Raw genomic sequence first — 21,109 nt, forward strand, 5'->3', positions numbered from 1 at the left:
TGAACTTTTTTGTTGGATCTTCGGGGAGTGGAGTGAAATTGTTATCTGAAAGAAATGTAGTGACCTTGTCGTTATATAACTTCTGATCAAGAATGACTAGACAATTGCCTTTGTCTGCTTTACTAATGATTAAATTATGGGATTTAATTTTGTTTTGAATAGACTTGAGGATATGGAGTTGGTCTTTCTGTTTTTTGTATGAAAATTGTGGAAAAGGAACGTTGAATGAGTAATTTTGAGAAGTAGAAGGTAGGTTGATGGATGATGAGTTGTGGGATGTGTTAGATGTAGTGTTGGTAGTAGAGATATTGAAAGAAGTAGAAGTTGATGGGAAATTTTTGTTTTTGAATTTGAAGATGGTTTTGTAGCAGGAGTTTCTAATTGAAGTTTTTTGGTTTAGAGGGACTGAGAGATTCTGTATGATAACATCTAGCTCAATGGAGAGACTCTGAAGGTCCTTTTCAGAAACCTTCCTCGGAATTGAGTATTTGAGACCTAGATTCAATAAGTCGAGTTCATTTTTATCAAAAGTTACGGAGGATAGATTTTTGAGCCTAGGGTGAAATTGAAAATTAGAAAATTTAGTTTTGTTTTTGTTACTGTTATTATTTTGTGAATTAGATGCATTATTAATGAGTTTATTGAGTTTAGATTTAAGTTTACTGAATTTAATAGAGGTTACACTGTCCATTTTGTCCTGAACATCATTCAAGAGGTTACTTAAGTTATCAAAACCTATGGATTCAAGAAAAATGTTACTTTGAGAAAAAACAAGCCTGCAAAATTTGTGAAAAAGAAGGAAAAGGTTTACGCTACCACCTGGAATCAAGTTGCTGGTTCAGAAGCAAAAGTGATATTTCAAAAAATCAGCAGGTAAGAACTGTCAACAACCATAAATTATAAATAGAATTAAATGAAACAAATCCAAAAAACTGTTAATACCACCACTAATTAGAATCAAGTTACTATTGAATGACACTTTAGAGATCTATGGAGTATATGATTCAGGAGCAAATGTGTCATTGATTAATGCAAAATTATTACAGATAAAAGCACATAATAGAGGTGACCTTCAAATAGTAAACTTGAGGACAATTAATGGTGTTAAAAAAACAAATGGCATAGTAACACTTAAGATAAAAATCTATGATATTGAAAAAGAAATGGATGTATTTATTGTAGATAATGAAAATTTCAATTATGATTTTTTAGTTGGGTTAGATTGTATTAAGAATTTCAGATTAATTCAAAATGAAGATCTAAGAATCACACAATACAACAACTCTAAAGAATTTGAAAATTTGTCAATTATTGATAATATGAGTATTCCTGAGTTTCCAGGTAACATATATTTAAATGCATCTAAAGAAAATATTAGTGATATATACAAATATGAAATAAATTTTAATGAGAGTATAAATACTGACAATTTTGAAATAGCAATTAACCATTTAGATTTAAATCAGCAATCAGAAATTGAACAACTGATTAATAAATATAAATCAGCATTTGCTAAAGACAAATATGATGTAGGTACTATAAGAGAGTATGAAGCTCATATTGACTTAATTGTAGATAAATACTGCTCCAAACGTCCATATAGATGTACCATTGAAGATAGAAAGGAGATAGAAAGTCAGATAGCAGAACTTTTAAAGAATAATTTAATTGAAGAGTCATATAGTCCATTTGCGGCTCCAGTGACACTAGCATACAAAAAAGGAGAGGACAAAAAGACAAGACTGTGCATAGATTTCAGGGAACTAAATAAAATCGTTGTTCCTCAATCACAACCTTTTCCATTGATCGAGGACCTAATGGTAAAAACTAACAATTGTAAATATTTTTCTACTTTAGACATAAATTCAGCATTTTGGTCAATTCCAATGAGAGTACAAGATAAAGAAAAAACAGCATTTGTGACACAAGAAGGTCATTTCCAGTGGACTTGTCTCCCATTTGGTTTGAAGACGGCTCCAGCAATTTTTCAACGGATTTTAAGCAGCCTTATAAGAAAATATAAACTCTCAGACTTTACAGTCAATTATATAGATGATATCCTAATTTTTTCAAAAACCTTTGATGAACATATATTACACTTGTCCAAGTTATTTGATGCAATATTAAATGAAGGTTTCAGACTAAAATTTTCTAAATGTACCTTTGCAGAACAATCAGTAAAATACTTAGGACACATAATAGAAAATAATTCCATAAAACCTTTAAAAGACTACTTGATTGCTGTGAAAAATTTCCCTGTTCCAGAAACTAGAAAGAATGTACGTCAATTCTTGGGAAAAATCAATTATTATCATAAGTTTGTCCAAGATATTGCAATAATTTTAGACCCTCTGCACAACTTATTAAGAAAAGATGTTGATTTTATTTGGTCTAAGGAGTGTCAAGAATCTTTCGATAAAATAAAGTCATTACTTTGTTCAGAACCAATATTAAGGATTTTCAACCCTGATTTACCAATTAATATATATACAGATGCCAGCATAAAAGGAGTAGGAGCTGTATTAAAACAAATTGATGAACATGGATGTAGCAAGCCAGTGGCATATTTTTCAAAAAAATTAATGGAAAATCAAAAGAAAAAGAAGGCAATATATTTAGAATGTCTAGCGATAAAAGAAGCTATAAAATATTGGCAACATCTGCTCATTGGAAAAGAGTTTATAGTATATTCAGATCACAAACCTTTAGAAAATTTAAACATAAAAGCTAGAACAGATGAAGAATTGGGAGACTTGACATTTTACTTATCTCAATATAATTTTAAAGTAAAGTATAATCCAGGAAAATATAACCAGGAAGCAGACTGTTTAAGCAGAAATCCAGTTTTAGAATCTCAAGAAAATACAGATGAAGTATTAAAAATAGTAAACCTGATCAATCTGGAAGATATAAAAATTGACCAACTCTCAAATATTGATTTGCAAAATAATAAAACTAAATACAGTTTCAAAAATGATATATATTATAAAAAGTCGAACAGAAAAGACAAAATTATTTTATCTGAAGCTTTAAGTAAAACATTGATAAAAAATGTACACAATACTTACTGTCACTTAGGAACAAACCAGATGTTAAATAAAATATCACCATTTTATACAGCCAAAAATATGACTACAAACATTAAGAAAATATGTGATAACTGTGATATCTGCATTAAAAATAAATCAAGACGGAAACCTAACTATGGTTTAATGTCACAATTAGGACCAGCTACATATCCATTTGAAATTGTCTCCATTGACACCATTGGTGGTTTTGGAGGATCTCATTCAACAAAAAAATATCTTCATCTATTAGTAGACCATTTCTCAAGATATGCCTATTGTTTGACATCAAAAACACAAAACTCTGATGACTTCATAAAGATAATTAAAATGGTAACACAAGATCACAAAATTAAAACTGTTATGACTGATCAATATCCTGGAGTCAACTCAAAAGAATTCAAAGATTTCCTACAGATCAATAATATCAAAATGATATTTACTGCTGTTGATGCACCATTTTCAAACGGTATCAATGAAAGATTAAATCAAACATTGGTTAATAAAATTAGATGCAAAATAAATGAAGGTGGCAGGAAAACAGCATGGACAACAATTGCTCAAAAATGTGTAGAGAAATATAATGAAACTGAACATACCATCACAAAATTTGCACCAAAATATTTAATAGAAGGAGAAAATATAAGCATCCTGCCACATGAATTATCATCTAAAGTCGCACATGCTGATCTCGAACTAGATAGAACAATTGCCTTAGAAAATACAAAAAAATCACATAATTATAATAAAAAGCAGTTCGATTTACATAGGAAGGAAATTGATTTAAACATTGGGGATTTAGTATATGTGGAGAACGGTAACCGCCTAAATAGAAAGAAGTTAGATGAATTAAGGATTGGACCATACAAAATATTAAAGAAGATTTCCAATTCAATTTATGAAATTGATACTGGGCATAGGAAAACAGAATCAAACTTCTTTCATATCACTAAGCTTACTCCAGTATTGAAAACAAATATTTAGTGAACGTTCAATATTTGTTTTAAAATTTGTTCTCCAAGGGGGGGAGATGTAAAGAAAAACTATTGTTTTGTTTTCCTTTAATAATATTTCTATTTATATTCTCATTTTGTTACGCCACTGTCAAAACATTAAGTTCTTCTTTTTGTTTTTATGTTAGACATACTTGTGAGGTGTTTTGACAGTGACAATTCATTAATCTTACCATTGTCAATTGTCTGGCCATTATTACTTTTGCCTGTAATTTGTAAAATTAGAATATAAGCTTTAAATGTTGTTTCTTTTTTACAGGTAATGTATTTGTTAATAATTATTATTGTACAAAAAATAATAAAGTTTACTTTTTTACAGAGAAACGCAGTTGAGTTTATTTTAAAGTTTGCTGATAAAAAACCTTACATATATATATATATATATATATATATATATATATATATATATATATATATATATATATATATATATATATAATTATCAATTATCAAAAATAATGTCTATTTAATTTGGAAAAATTAATATGTTAATTGTTACCTTAATTCACAAACTTTGCCACTTAACTTTGAAAAACTTACTATCTCTGGGATTGGAGCTGCAAGGACAAAACTCTCTACTGGAACAAAAAGGAAACCATTTCCATATGCAGGAACGAAGATCTGACGTAAATGGGGTTGGATCAAGCAGGCAAACGACAACAAAGCTGGTAGGACATCCTATATAGTCATTTTCAAAATTTCATCAGTTCCGGTGTACTGCACAAATCTTACGATGATTACTCTGTTCTAAACTGCCATTATGCAAAGAGTATTATCACCTTAACCGGTCTTAAGACATAACACAAAAAAACTGAATTGACTCTCGATTCAAAATCGCTCAAACATCTTTCTAGTCTGAAATCTCTCGCTTGACTCTCCATCTGCCTTACATTTTACAAATTCAACCTAAATAATTTCCCTTCACGTCTCCAACCAGTTTGTTGCCTACGAACCTAAACAAACAAAATACCCTTCTTGACCTCGTTCTCAGCAACGAACCGACAAAAAAAATCCTGAAATATTTACCTTCAAATTGGGCAACTGGAAATTCCTTACCTCACAATACATACAGAGAATAGGGGGACTTCAATGTAAACAAAGACAAAAAAATACTCTCAGCGTTAATACGTCTTTACTACGAGATAAACAACGCACATTTTATTGATTATTTCAAACGCCCTTGTTTCCTAGTTTTAGCCGGAATAATTTTCTACCTGAACATGTAACAGAGACAAAAACATCTATATTTTGAAACAACTGAATACAAAACTTAAAACAGAATTTATACTATTATATAGATATTAAATATAAAACGCTACAACATGCGAATTACCTTTTAATTTGAATGGTGAGATTTACTTACATTTTTTATAAAATGATTTTATTGATTGGTACACCACCACATTATAGAGAAAAGTGCAGTGAGAACACAATTAAATACAACTTTCCTGAACGTTGGATTGTTCGTGGTAGTCATATTCCTTGGTCATGTGGTAAGATATTAATATAATTATTTAACTCATAAAATTCCCAAACGAATACTTTATTATTATATTATGTTTATTATATATTAAAGTTATAATACTTATTAGTAGATAGACTATATATATGAGCTCATCCCCTAAATCGCAACCCCCGGTCGTAAGTTCCAAACGGCTTAACGTAGGATGACGTACGAGGGCTCGTTGGAAAGGGGATGAAAAATGGGGTTGAACGCAGTATGTGCCGTGCGCATCGGAGCATGCCAAAAGGTCATTACGTCATATCTTTGTTTCTATTGGTCCGATCGTGAAGTATGAGGGCTCGTTGGAACGGGGAGGAGACGGGGAATACTTTGACACAAAAAACAAAGATGGCAGCATTGCCAAATGGGCGCTAGAATGTATCTTTGTTGCTATTGGCATGATTTTGACGTATGAGGTGTCAAATGAAAGCGTTGGTGACACATACACACACACAGAAGCCATGTCAACGATCAGTATGAACATTCTTCTTCTTCTTCTTCTTCTTCTTTTCCGGACAGTGCCTAATAGAACGTGACATCCGACGTAGAACGTGACATTCGATGCAGAACGTGAAATGACGTGACATTCGACGTAGAACGTGAAATGTCACGTGACATTCGACGTAGAACGTGACAGTTATGTGACATTCAACGCAAGACGTCGCTTGACATACATAGAGTAATGGAATTTAAATAAAACAACAACAGCAACACAAAACAATGTAATTTTTATTAAAAGAACTACCAATAAGAAGGAACACATTAACCTTTATTCGTATATAGTTACAATTTTGTTTAACAAAGTTTTTAATTGTTTTAATAGGCCGTCTTCAGGGCAGGGTATTCCAAAAAGTTCCCAGCTAAACGTTCCTGCTGCTACAACTCTACGTGTGTATTCGCTATACTTATAATAGGTATTGTTCTGGAAAAAGTAAATAAACCCATCCGTGTAGCGGAATGCTGATGTTATTTTATCTGGTAGTCCTGGGAAGAGATAATTTATTGGTCCACGGTTTAAGACATCTCCAGCTTCGTTAAATTCAGTATAAGAATTATCATTGTATAATAAATACGTCTGACCGCTGTTTGTTTGAAACAAGGCATTTATGTTGGTTCTCGCAGGTATAGAAGGAAACATAAAACGTTTTTGAATTTTTAAATTGGGGAAAGATGCAGCGTAATACTGATTATTGCTTATAGTTACTAAGTGTCCCTCGGAATTCTGAAAAACATGTGAAACGTGCGTAGACCTCAACTCTTTGGGAAGATAATCGGTAATTAATTCAGGATATTTTGGAAGGCGCATCTCATTTAAATCAAACTTCCATATATACGGGCCAGATCCAACGTACATTCGATAATTTGGAAATTGTGGAGATGTAGCTAGAAACATGAAATCGGGATACTGAATTAGACATATGTTTTTTATTGCAGGTGTTTTCGGCAAATATGCCCTGTTTGTTAGTGCAGGTGTTTTCGGTACATTGCTCCTGGTTTGCGAAATTATTCGCGCTTGCGTAACTGGTGTTGTTGATGGTATGTAAGAGGGAACTGTTTTAGGTCCATATAGCATGCTCATTGCCTTTTTATCATCTTCACCAAAAGTTGGCACATCTTGGTGATACCAAGCATACATAATAGACGAATCACTAGTACTATGTTCCAGTCCGAGAGAATGACCAATTTCATGCATTAGGACAGCCAAAAAATTGACTTCACCATCAGGAGCTCTGCCATTTCCTACATACCACCGTTCATTAGCATCAAGATGAATTTCGGTACATTCACCGTTTGCGCTGGGATAGTATGCGTGGGCCAATACTTTTCCGGGGCCATCGAAATTAAATGAACATTTAGAGGTTCCTTGACAACTTGCTCGAAAATTATGATTATTTGACACCACAATTATAGTAATATCAGGCTTTGAAGAAGGTATTATGACTCGTGTAAACTTTAAATTAGATATTTTCTCCCATCTAGCGAAAGCTTCTGCAGCAAGATTTATATAATCGGGATTACTAATAGCTTGAGGGAAATACCAGCGTAAAATCGTTTTATTCCACTTCGAATGAATTGCATAGTTATTGTCTCCAACAGAACATCTGGGCTTATTCATCATATTCATAGTATCATTATTTAATGTTCCGGTCACCGGAAGGTTGTATCTTTCTTGAAATTCAACTAAGGCCATATCTATACTAGAAATAGCATTACTTGATGTATTTAGATATCCGAAACGTTTAAGAAAAGAACTAGCATATTCCAGAGTGCTATTCTCTGCACACACAGATACAGAGAGCAACAATAAGGCATGTAAACAGACAAGCATCTCGATTTATACTAATCTCCAAAAATTGTTAATACAGTTATTTATACAAAAATCCAAACACACACACACACACACACACACACACACACACACACATACACACACACACGTCTTCTGACTGAAGAAGTTTTTGTGTAATATTAACCGTATTTTTATAAAGCATATATTATATGGATAAAATTAGTATTAATCAAAGAATTGAAATTATATACAGAAATATATTAAATATGTTAAAAGATAGTGCATTTGTTAGCAAAACCGGATGAAGCCTCGTGATAACGCGGTACCGCATAATTCAAAACACGTAATGATCTGATAACAAAATTTATTTTTCATTTCAAAACGCCGGAACAAAAACCACAGTTGCTACATTTTGTAAAATGTATAATGATAGTGGTAAGCATATTTACAAGTTTGAAAATTGATAAAAAACCGCATTCTTAATTTTGCACGCAATATTTTATCATTGGGTTTTTACTAATAAAACCAGAAAAAAAATATAACATTTTCAGAACATTGTACATCGCTTATCTTTGTAACGGAGCTATCGATGTAACCGTACGCGCATTAGGTTGACGCAACTTGGGCTCGCTTGGCGCGATGTTCAGTTCGAGTCTTTAAAAGACCGAGGAGCGCATTCGTTTGTTACAGTTCGCTATCTATGCAGACACTACACACCATAATAAGTTGTTCAGTGCAAAATATATCTAATAAAGGTAAGCGTTGTTCTCTTTTTATATATTTATTATGTCCTTTATTTCATTGTGTATGCTTTAAAACAGTTCACGACTGCTATTTGTATAAGAATTGTTTTCTTTTTTTTCGTATTTCGATTTCTTGTAATATATGGTTCTTCTCTATTCCCAAGTATGTAATGCTTCTCTCCATTCATGCTAAGCAGAAAAACTATAGTTTTTTATTATTATTATTGTAGATGGATCTATCAAAAATAAACGCAGTTTCTTTGGTTGCAGAACAAAAACCTGCAATAAAATTAAACCAACTGCCCATAGACGAACCGAAGAAAATTCTAGCCGCCAAGCTGGTAAATGCTAAATTTGGTCAAGCAGTTTTGCTGGAACTTGAGGAAAACGTTGTGTTTCTGCCACATAGAGTCACAGACGTATATATTCCATTCATCTCAGACTTCGCAACTAAGAAGTATTCCATCATATTCCGAGGACTAGTCAACACTGGAGGTGTTCATCCACCAGCAAAATTTGAAATAATAGAATAAAGAAAAACGGTAAGTGATTTTTTCTTCTTATTTTGTGTGTGAGTAGCCATGCATAAACAAATAATTAAACAGTCTGATGATTTGATGCACATTATTAAAAACCTTAGTAAAATAATTTTTGACAAATTCACTGAAAGGGATCGTAAAGTTTGGACAAGACGGTTAAATAGTCAAATTTGGAGATGTAGTAATGTAATTAAAAACAGTAAACTATTCGTAGGAACAGTTAGAAAATTGCAAACTTACATAGGACATTTTAAGCATTTTAGGCAAATTATTTTAAATTTTAATAATAAGTACGTTGGGTTGGGGCTTAATTCAAAATTACGCAATAGAGTTAAATGGGAAAATGTCATTTCGTGTTTCGCTAGTCGAATTAAAACCGGGGTAATAGTAAATTTATGTCATAAGGATGTAGGAATGTTTTTGGATGATGCATTTACAGTTTTTAGTAGAAAAATTAAAATTATATTGAAAACAAATAGAATGCTTAAAGTCAATACTACATTTTGCGGCGAATTCATTAAAAAATCGAGTGATAGTGAAAATTTAGATTTAAAATATTTCAACACTAAAAATGCTATTATAGACACATCGACCGATTTACATCTTTGGTTTAGTGAAAATGTTAAGGATAAAATTTTTACAAAGCTGTCTGAATTTGCAGAAAAAGATTCGGGGGCCGCGCTGTCTAAAGTAATTTCATTAGAAGTTAATATTAATAAAGTAGAATTAGGAAATGGCTCATCTTTCATTGAACTGCCAATAGAGATTCAGAAAAAACGAGCGTGCATAATTTTGATCAGGCCTGCTTTTATTGGTCAATAGTTAGCGCTCTGTATCCTGTTAACAAAAATGCTGGAAAAGTTTCGAAATATCCACATTATTCTACTGTTTTGCAAACCGATAAATTAGAAAGCCCAATGCCATTAAACCAAATTTCAAAATTCGAAAAATTAAACGCCATATCAGTTAATGTTTTTGTCTTAGAATTAAATGTAGTTAAGGACAAACAATTTTACGAAGTAATACCTGCCAGACTGACACCGCAAAAGATGGAAAAGCATGTTAATTTGCTTCTAGTACAAGATAAATATTTTCCAAAATTAAACGATTACGATGTTCTTCCAGAAGATGACGATCAGACTGAAATACGCCTTCATTATTGTTGGATTAAAGATTTGGGAAAATTAGTAAGATCACAATTAAACAAAGCCACACGTAAAAAATATATTTGCGATCGTTGTTTAAACTATTTTCACAGCGAAAGCAAACTAGCAGAGCACGAAGAAATGTGTTCAGATATGAATAAATGCAGAATGACTGTTCCTAAATATGATCATGTGGCTTTTCGCAATTTTACATACAAACAAACAACTCCGTTTATAGTTTATGCCGATTTTGAATGTCAATTACATAATTTTACAGATTCCAATGTCGCAGTGAGTAAAACAGCAAAATATCAGAAACATGTACCTTTTAGTGCAGGTTATTATTTGAAATGTGCTTACGATGATAGTTTATCTTATTTTAATAGCTATAGAGGTGAAAATTGCATGGAGTGGTTCGCAAAAGAAATGGCCGACATTTCCACATTTGTAAATTCCAAAATAAAGACAATTGTACCTATCGTCGAAAAGCCTAGCTCAAATGGAGCAACTGTGTGTCATATTTGTGAGAAACGCTTTTTGGCAACAGATACAATTGTTGTAGATCACGACCATTTTACTGGACAAGTACGAGAATTTGCACACCAAGCATGTAATTTGAACTTTAAAAAATTGTTTGTCGTTCCCATTGTATTTCACAATTTTAGTGGTTACGACTCGCATTTCATGATTATAGATCTTTGCAAACATGGGCACTTGAGCTTACTTCCCATAAACAAAGAAAAATACATTTCATTTACATTACAAACTAACGAACATCAAATTAAATTACGATTTATTGATTCTCTAACATTTATGGGAGCTTCACTGGATGAATTGGCCTCACTTTTAGATACATCCGAAAAGAAGATTTTAAAACGAGAATTTAGTCAATTAGATGATGATTCATTTAATTTGTTAACTTGTAAAGGAGTATTTTGCTATGATTACATTGACAGTATAGATAAATTAGATGAAACTTCTTTACCCAAAATTAACCATTTTTATAATAAGTTAAATAATGAATACATTAGTGAAGAGAAGTATGCTCATGCGCAAAATGTTTGGCAGAAATTTAATTGTAAAAATTTGGGAGAATATAGCGATTTGTATTTAAAAACAGATATTCTGCTGTTGGCTGATGTGTTTGAGCAGTTTCGACAAAAATGTCGAGCCACATATCAACTAGATCCAGCATGGTATTATACTATGCCTGGGTATACGTGGGATTGTATGCTCAAATATACACAATGCAAATTGGATTTATTAAAGGATATTGATATGATTTTATTCATGGAAAAAGGCATAAGAGGTGGAATATCTGTTTGTAGTAATAGATATTCGGAAGCTAATAATAAATACACATCGCGTTATGATATCACACAGCCCACTAAGTACATCCTGTACTTAGACGTAAACAATCTGTATGGCTGGGCCATGAGTGAAGCTTTACCAATAGGAGGATTCAAATGGATTGAAGACGTATCCAAATTTGGTGTTGGTAATCTTCCTGAAGGTCATATCGATATTATGACAATACCGGATGATGCAAAGGAGGGCTATTTTTTCCAAGTTGACTTGGAGTATCCACGTGAATTACACGACAAACATAAAGATTTTCCATTTGCTGCCGAACACCGCATTCCGCCCGGTTCAAAATTACCAAAGTTAATACCAACCTTATATCACAAAACAAAATATATTATTCATTATAGAAATCTTAAACAGGTACTGGCCAACGGATTAATTTTAACAAAGATACATAAAGTTTTGAAATTTAATCAATCTGCGTGGCTGCGACCGTACATTAACTTGAATACTCAACTTAGAGCTAAAGCAACAAGTAGCTTCGAGAAAAATTTGTTCAAATTGATGAATAATGCTGTGTTCGGGAAGACATTACAGAATCAAAGACGTCATCGTATTGTAAAATTATGTAAAAAATGGCATGGAAGGTACGGAGCCAAAAATCTGATTGCAAGTAGTCGGTTTCATAGTCGTACAATATTTAGCAAAAATTTGGTGGCCATTAAACTAAAGAAAGCAGAGGTATGTTTTAATAAACCCCTGTATATAGGCGCAGCAATCCTCGATATATCCAAATTATGTATGTATGATTTTCACTACAACTTTATGCTTCCAACGATGGGAGAGAAAAACTGTTCACTGCTGTACATGGATACAGATAGCTTTATTTATGAATTGCAATGTTCAGATGCATATAGAGAGGTTTTAAAGGCGCATCCAAGTAAATTCGATACCTCCGACTATGCCGAAAACAACCCATACGAAATAGAAAGGTTAAATAAAAAAATCCCCGGATTATTGAAGGATGAGGCAAATGGGAAAATAATTACACATTTTATTGGATTACGATCGAAAATGTACACATTTAAACTGCAAATAACTGACGAGGAGAGGGAAAAAGAGAGATAGCGTCTAGAAAGAAAACAACTAAACAAAGAGAGAATTGAAAACGGCTCTAAGTCCTTATGACGATAAGAGGTACTTAATACCAAAATCATTTAATACGCTTCCGTGGGGACATTATCTTGTTGAATAACATGTATTTGTTGTTGCAGAAAAACAGATAATTGGTGTCAAAATTCGTTTGATCATGTCTTGTTTGATACTACTTGGTTCTTTCAATGTAGATGCACTATGCATAAATAATTTTCTTCTTTTAGTATATGGCTACTCATAAGAACAAAAAGAGAAAAGATCACTTATCGCAAAGTTTTTGTAAATTGTAGTTTTGTAAATATAAAAAATAGTATTAATTTTATAATGTAAGTTTTAATAATAAATTTGTGTAATCTTACATTTTTTGGTTTTATTTATGTTAGATTACAAATAAAAGACAACATATTTATATTAATATTATTTATTCAGTTAAATCATTTACAACTTTAATTTTATAATAATATACAAATTCCTTTAAAGCTAAACTTAACAAAGTGTTTGGACAAATATTGCAATATGCTGCGAAGGCTTCAACTGGTCCATGTAAAGAGTCTATAGCACCAAAATTGTTCTGATGAAAGTTGAAATGTTTATATAGTATTCGTGAAATTGTAAACTCTTTAACAGCACCACTCTATGCGACATCATGCTCTGGTCTGCTTCTATAATTTGGTTGACTTCATCTTCCCACAAATAATATGCGACCCCAAATTTCTCGATTGTCAGCAACTTTACATTTTCCATCACCAATTGTCTTAGTTTGCAAAAATCACCACACATAAATTCGATGGGATCATACTCATCCGCATAAGTCGGTAGATCTGCTTGGAAAAAATCACTCATTTTTTCTTTAAACCACTCAATTATGGCTTCCCACTCGAATGTGCTTAAACTGATTCTTTTAAAATTACCTTGTTGACACAGAATGATGGATGGTGAGAAATCTCGAGCTGGAGATAGACCAATTTTTATATGGAGAGAGCTCATTGGATATGTAGTTTCCAATAAACAATATACTTCATTTTTGGCTGCTGCTTCAAATTTTGCCAATACTCGATCTAATTCGGCGCCAGGACTAGGCGGTTGACCATCTTCATCGTAGTCAAATTCTATACTAAATTCACTGCTATCATCATCGAAATTAACAGGTTGACTGTCATAACCACTATCTTGAGAGCTCATCATCTTCTTGTTTTGAATACCGTTGACGAAATGGGTGTAAACTGAACATCGTAGTTTGTCTTAAATTTATACTTTTGTCATTCCCCACTCCTTGTGGTTAATTGTAAGCCTTTTTTAGAAAAGTGTATGTCTACGCGGCGAATCGAAATATAGATCCTCAAACTATATTCGATTTATTTATCCAGCTGTTGTGTTTGCTATCCATTCCTAACCATTTCACATACATCTTATTGCCTTTTCGTCTGAGTACTTTTTCGACCAGGTATATGTCAGGGCTTGATGTTTTCTGCAATTCTTCTTCGTAAAAACTGCCACTAATCGGCGCACCTTGCATGTCTTCGCGCAAATACGTTATAGGATTTGTTATCTTAACTTGTACAATTTTAAATAATTCAGTAGTCCAATTGGGCGTGTATGCCTTTTCGAAGAAATGTTTTGCCTTTGATACACGTACAATGTCGCCAACTTTAAACTTTCGTGGACCGGCAATCTTTAAATGAGTATAACTTTTGTTTAAAATGGCTTTTTCGTTGGATTTGTTAACCTGAGACGGTTTGTATCCTGTTTTACTGTGTTTTGTGTTGTTGTATTCCTCGGTGATTATGGGTAGAGCATCTAACCATTTGTACGATCCATGTAAACTGAAATACTTGTACAACTTTGCTTTCAACGTTCTAATAACTCTTTCGCAAATAGCAGCTTTTTTGATCGTGTAGGTGCTGTAATGATTAATTTCATGTTTTTTCATTAAATTTTGAAATTTTCTGTTGTAAAATTCGGTTCCCTGATCAGATTGTAAGTTTTTTGGGACTCGTCGAGTATGAGCGAGAATATCCGAAAATGCCCGAGTAATTTCCTCACCAGTCTTCGTTTTTAGAGGACGTGTCCACACAAATTTTGAAAAACAATCAATTACAACTAGTATTAGTTTGTAATTTTTATTTTGATGTGCATAAGGACGCATTTCAGCCAAATCCATTTGCCACAAGTCATCGATTCCTTTGATTATTGTTCGACGACGAGGATAGTTTTTTCGTGCTGGTTTATGCAATTCGTTCACCACCTCTTTCTTTTCTTTAGACATTATTTTTTCATCGCACCTTCCACTGCCTTAAGACGTTTGTCTATATCCCATGAATGAACGCTATCTACTATGCTTTTTAATGATTGTTCCACTTGTTTTATCCTCTGTTCCATCTTTATATCGTACATCGTATGCTTTGCAACTGTTTCTGCAGCAGATTTTAGATTGTTCTCCATATCCTTTTTCAGTGTATTCAAATCATCTTGGATTATTTTTTTCAACATATTTATACTGTTCTTCGCATCATTTTTTAGTGTATTCTGGCCATCTTTGATTATTTTTTGTAACTTTTGCTCGAGCAGTGGAACTGTAGTTTTATGAAGCTCCTTTCTCACATCGTTTAGTCCGATTGCTAAATCCTGTATGTCATTAGTTTTTTGCTGCAATTTTTGCTCGAGAAGTGAAACTGTAGTTTTATGAAGCTCCTTTCTCACATCGTTTAGTCCGATTGCTAAATCCTGTATGTCATTAGTTTTTTGCTGCAATATCACACCATGTGTTTGAATTAATGGATAGTGCAGGTTACGCAACTCATTGATTTGTTTATCAACGTATTTTTTCGTTGCAGCATCGTCATTGTCTGATGGATCCTTGACATTGCAAATTTTCACATTTTCGGCATTAATATTTCCGTCAGACGTATGTGGAAATGTAACTCGTGCCACCTTTTGAGCATTAATACTACTGTTACGAGAGTGATGACCGAATTTGTCCGAATTTGAAAATGATACTGACATTCCCAGTTACTCTATTATATTAGCTTCTTTTAGTTCATTGATGATTGCTACGATTTCGTTGTCGAGAGATGTGTTGCCGGCGTCTTTCGAAGCCACCAATAGTTTAAGACATTCAACTAACTCATTTGGATCATCCCAATAAATATACTCCATGGGGGCAGTGTTGTATGTTAAACGAGAGTCATCCAATCCCGTTCCTTTGGCCGTAGATGAAGATGATCGTGTTGTTGTTGTTGTTTTCGTTCTGTGTTCGAGTTCTTTTTTGGATCGCTTTGAATTGCATGCTTTTTCATTGCTGCATCAGATGGTTTGAATAGAGGTTTAATAATAGAATGGTATTTTTCTCCACTAGAACCTTTAAGACGTCCTAAGGTATCCAGATGAATCTCTGTGTTTTTCAACAGTTTTATACTTTTGTAAATCCTCATCATTATACTGTTCAGGGTTGGCATAAAATAAAAGTTGATATAGACCTGGCGTACCACCTAACCTACGTTCTTCTAAATCACGTTCTCGAATTATTATTATGTCTCCATTGCGTTTGTCAAAGTTTATTCGACGTTTTCCCATTATCCAACCACTAATAGAATCGTAAAATGGACCATAGTTTTTATCAATTTTATCGTCTTTTATTAAATATTCTTTTATGTACTTGTGACTTATTGGAGGATATTGATCGATATATTCGTCTGTGGCATCCATCGGAATCTCGATTGGTTCTTGAATAATGTTTTCATCAGGTATTGCTAGATCAGGTGCATCAAGAAATACATCATCATCATCACCATTCTCCTCCTCCTCCTCCTCCTCCTTTTTCACTTCTTCTTTTTTAACTTGTTCAAACTTGTTAGTGATAGTATGATGTAACGTTTTTGATGATTGTGCAATATCTTTGAGAGGTTTCGAGAGTGGTTTAAACAGTTTATTTAGGGACTCATCTTGTTCTGTTCGACCTAATTTTAATGCCAAATATTTTTTGCGAATTGATCTAGCCAATTCGGCGACTTTCTTCTTGCGAAGCGCAATGGCAACCGTATCATCTGACATTGTGTTGACAACTAACCAATTATCTTACAATTTTATATATTTATCAAATCCTTTGCGATATCGGCCATTATTGAGAGCAAAATCTTTTATAATTACCAGAGTACCATACCTATCACACCAACATTCAGAACAATTTTTTTTAAATTCATCAAATGACATGTCTGGTGAAACATGCTCGTCAAATACATGCTTTAAATTTATCTCATCTTGCTTGAATAGTACAATCATGTTAGAGATAATTCATAATGTCGTGGACCTGACGTCATCATTTAGTGACGTCGATTTACGGACGAAACAATAATATCAGGCATTTCCAAAAACATGCAGTTCTGTTCAGTGCGTTGTCGTAGCGAGACAGAGACGAACTAGTTTTTTGCGTTAGTGAAATAGCTTTAATATTTTAATTTTTTTGGGAAAAATCGTTTTTAATATTTTATAGTGAGGTGTTATTTATATTCAGTGCGTTTTAAGTCGTTTTTAACATTTTACAGTGAGATCCTAAAAATGTAAGTTAAATTATGTTTATTTTAATATTTTTTTGAAAATAACTTATATGTTTTGTACACTTACGACAAATTAATGAATTCAAAAAATTCACTTTTAAAAGTGTGTAAAATCTGATAACTTTATTGTTTATTTTAATATTTCTTGCAAAAAATTAATGTGTTTTGTAAACGCTTATGATAAATTAATAAATTAAAATGAAAAGTTCTTTTAGAGTGTGTAAAGCATTTAGTTCCTAGAGTGTATAAAGCCAAAGGGGCTCAGCTAGAAATTAAATGCTTTACACACTTTTAAAGTACTTTTCTTTTCAATTCATTTTTTTGTAAATGTTTTTCTCAAACATAACTAATATTTAACATTTTATCTATTATCTAAAACCTAGCGGTTTTACAGGAAAAGTAACAATGGAAAAGTGGTCCATGGACAAGGGAGACCAATTATTTTTAACGTTTATTTATTTATGAAACGGGAAAAAGATTTGGGATATTGCACAACTCCTTTGAGTTGCTAATAGAGCGAGTTGCTCAAGCAACTGGTACCTCAGAAAGTACAGTGAAGAGGATAATTAAGGAAGGTAAAAACAAACCAGCAACTTCACAATTTTTATCACCCAGAACAAGTATTTGCAAGCCCAATCCCAAGTCATCAGTCAATCCATTTGAGGAACACGTTATAAGAAATACCATTTACACGTTTGCTACTATCCACAAAAGAAGACCTACCATGAAAGCTGTTTACGAATCTGTTAGAAACGAAGAAATTGTAACTGGTAAACTATCTTCCTTCAGAAAAATTGTGAAGAAATTAGGATTTAGGTGGAGAACAGTGGAAGACAATAGGAAACTTTTAATCGAAAAAACTGACATAAGAGCCAAACGAACAGAATTTTTAAGAAAACTCAAAAAGTATAAATCTGAAAGTAAGATATTTTTATTTATATTATAACTAATTTTAAAGTAATTCTCAATATTTTTGTAGATAGAAATATTGTATATAGTGATGAAACTTATATACATAGTTCCCACACAGTTCCAAAAGGTTGGGATGATGGACGAAACAAGTGCATAAAATCTCCGGTATCTAAAGGGCAACGACTGATCATCTTACATTGTGGTGGTAAAAATGGATTTGTCGAAAATGCTGCTCTCATTTTCAAATCCGGACAAAAAACTGGTGATTATCATGATGACATGAATCACCAGAATTATATGAAGTGGTTGAAAGACAAACTTCTTCCCAATTTACCTTCCAATTCAGTTTTGGTAATAGACAACGCCTCATATCATAATGTGACTCTTGAAAAATGTCCTACATCGGCTTCGAAAAAAGACATCATGAAAAAATGGTTGACAGAAAGAAACATATTTTTCGATGAAAGCGAAACAAAACCAGAGCTCTACAGTAAGGTACTCATTGCAAAACCTAAAAATCCAGTATATGCTGTAGACCAATTGTTAGCACAGCACGGCCACTCGGTTTTACGTTTACCACCATATCATCCGGAACTTAACCCAATTGAAAAGATATGGGCCATTTTAAAAAATGAAGTTGCAGCAAGAAACACGACTTTTAAATTAGCAGATGTTTTAGAACTAGCAAAAATCAGGCTAAATGAAATCACGCCAGAAATATGGGCAAATGCAGGCATGTTGATAAAGTAGAAGAAGAGTATTTCAGCCGAGAATACATCCTGGATGAAGCGCATGAAATCATTATAAATTTAAATGACGATAGCGAATCATCTGAAACAGAACTGTCTGATAGTGACGACAACTACGGCTACAACAACGACCTATAAATACCAACTAGTCAAGGTGACAAGCTAGGTATTTCGTCCCTCCATTTATATTTTTTAGTTCTTTTAACATTTTATTAATTATTTCATTTCTTATTTCGTTTAAATTAACGTGTATGTGTGTGTCTTATCGTGCGTAACCTAATATACCGTCTTCATGTAGATGCCGCATTAATATTCTTAAATACTTAGAGACTATTCCGGTTGCACAGTCACATTGAGTATATAATATCAGTACCATCTAGAGAGTGTCATATAACCCCATAAAAGTAAATAGTTTATCACCGTCCATCCAAGTGCAAGAATGAAATTCCACAGTTCTGTCCAGCGTGCTGGAGAAAGAAGAAGAACGATAGAACATTCATTATTAAAGGTAGTGTACATTTAATTTAAATACACAGACAATTTAATTAATTGATAACTTTGTATTTAACTTATTTCGTCTTAAAACATAATACCAGCAGAAGTGGTTCTAATTTATTTAAACAATAATTGTTTTTAAACAAATTCTATAAATCAATTTCATCTGCCCGCACAAATTTATTTTCGCTCTTCTGTATCATTCTGAATAAAAAAGGTTTATTGTAATTTTTCTCTAAAGTTGATCGTTTTCAACTTATACAATTTAAAATTGAAAAAAAACGAAAGTGACGATTTTTAAGGACCAAAAACACACAATTATTTTTGAATTCACCAAATCTTGTTCTATCAGTTTCTTATACTTTTGTTTGGCCTATTTGGTTTAAAACATTGTTTTTAGTTGTTTGAGGCCCTTATCCCAACCTAAAAATGGATTTATACAAAACTGTTTAATAAATTAGGACCAGTTTTTGTATGGGTGACCTCTTGAACATTATTCTGCGATCTTTTATTTAAGTGATTATGCAAAAAATCTCATGCGAATATTTTTTCCAATCAATTCGAGGTTTTCCTCTTGTATAAACATATTTTGCTGAATTTAAAACCAAAATCCTATTATTTTTCTATCATACATTAATTTGTTATTTATTTATTTGTCCTGTAGATTTTTTTCAGTTCTTAAAAGGTTTATTTACAAGCCAAATTAGTGCAATGTAAATATTTTACATTTTTACACAGCAATTCTGAAGACGGGAAGTCGTAAATTTTTATTACATCTTTCAATGTGAGATTAAATAAAAATGCGATGACTAACTGTAACTGAATGTTTAAGATTAGAGAAACATAATACCTATGTCATGTTTATTGGGAACACTCGACATCATTCGCACGTGCAAATCCTACCCTGTCGACCAATTTCCTATGAAATTAAAATGGTGCATGTTTTTAGGATCCATTTATTTTTTCGGGCATGCGTATTTACGAGGTCCAGGAGATTTTGAAACATTTCTACAGTTGTCTCTAATTAACTGCTTCGGTATTTTTGAATATGTTTGGCATAAATAAGCGGCGTCGATATCTTTATGCCTACCCATGGAATAATACTCGCGAATCTTTTGCTGACCATCGCATGCAACATCGTCAAATAAAAACACAGAGTGAGGTTTAGCTTCGCTGGGACTAATAATTTCTTCGTTGTCTTTAAATGGGTAATATCCTACACCTTTAACTTGCGCTATTATATCTTGCAGTAGTTGGTATTTCGGTTGAAAGAGGGATTTCGAATAAACATAGACATTTTTAAACTTGACGCCATTCGGATTAAATAGAAGAGATAGCATAACATTCGTTTTGCCGCACCCACTTGGACCGCAAATAATCGCTCTGAATGAATTCGGTAGTAATTTACCATGTTTACTGTTGGTTGTTTTCTGGGCAATGTCCAAATTATCAATTGGTAGCGTCTGCTCTTGCTGAACGACCTTCATCATGTGACAAGTGTAGTACATAAGTACGGTAATATATATTATAGATATCACCACTTGCATGGTATCAGTCCAATGTTGGTCGTTGAAGGAGGAGGTCTCGTGAACTCTCTAATTAATAAACTTCCAGTTGAACTACATATTCCTGGTTATCAGT

The 21,109-nt window shown here is 32.8% G+C and overlaps 2 protein-coding genes across 9 annotated transcripts in view; both read left to right on the plus strand.

The window, feature by feature from the left end:
* LOC140451284 (angiomotin-like protein 1) overlaps nucleotides 1-21,109 on the plus strand; it is an 880,806-nt gene that overhangs the window by 394,415 nt on the left and 465,282 nt on the right. The gene's annotated exons all lie outside the window — the stretch shown is intronic.
* On the plus strand, nucleotides 13,688-18,974 carry LOC140442383 (uncharacterized). Its single transcript, XM_072533458.1, has 3 exons — nucleotides 13,688-13,694; nucleotides 17,828-18,232; nucleotides 18,292-18,974. The coding sequence occupies exons 1-3, from the start codon at nucleotides 13,688-13,690 to the stop codon at nucleotides 18,972-18,974; spliced, it is 1,095 nt and encodes a 364-aa protein (XP_072389559.1).

Source organism: Diabrotica undecimpunctata, chromosome 1 (genome assembly GCF_040954645.1).
Source record: "Diabrotica undecimpunctata isolate CICGRU chromosome 1, icDiaUnde3, whole genome shotgun sequence".
NCBI classification, from domain to species: Eukaryota; Metazoa; Arthropoda; class Insecta; order Coleoptera; family Chrysomelidae; genus Diabrotica; species Diabrotica undecimpunctata.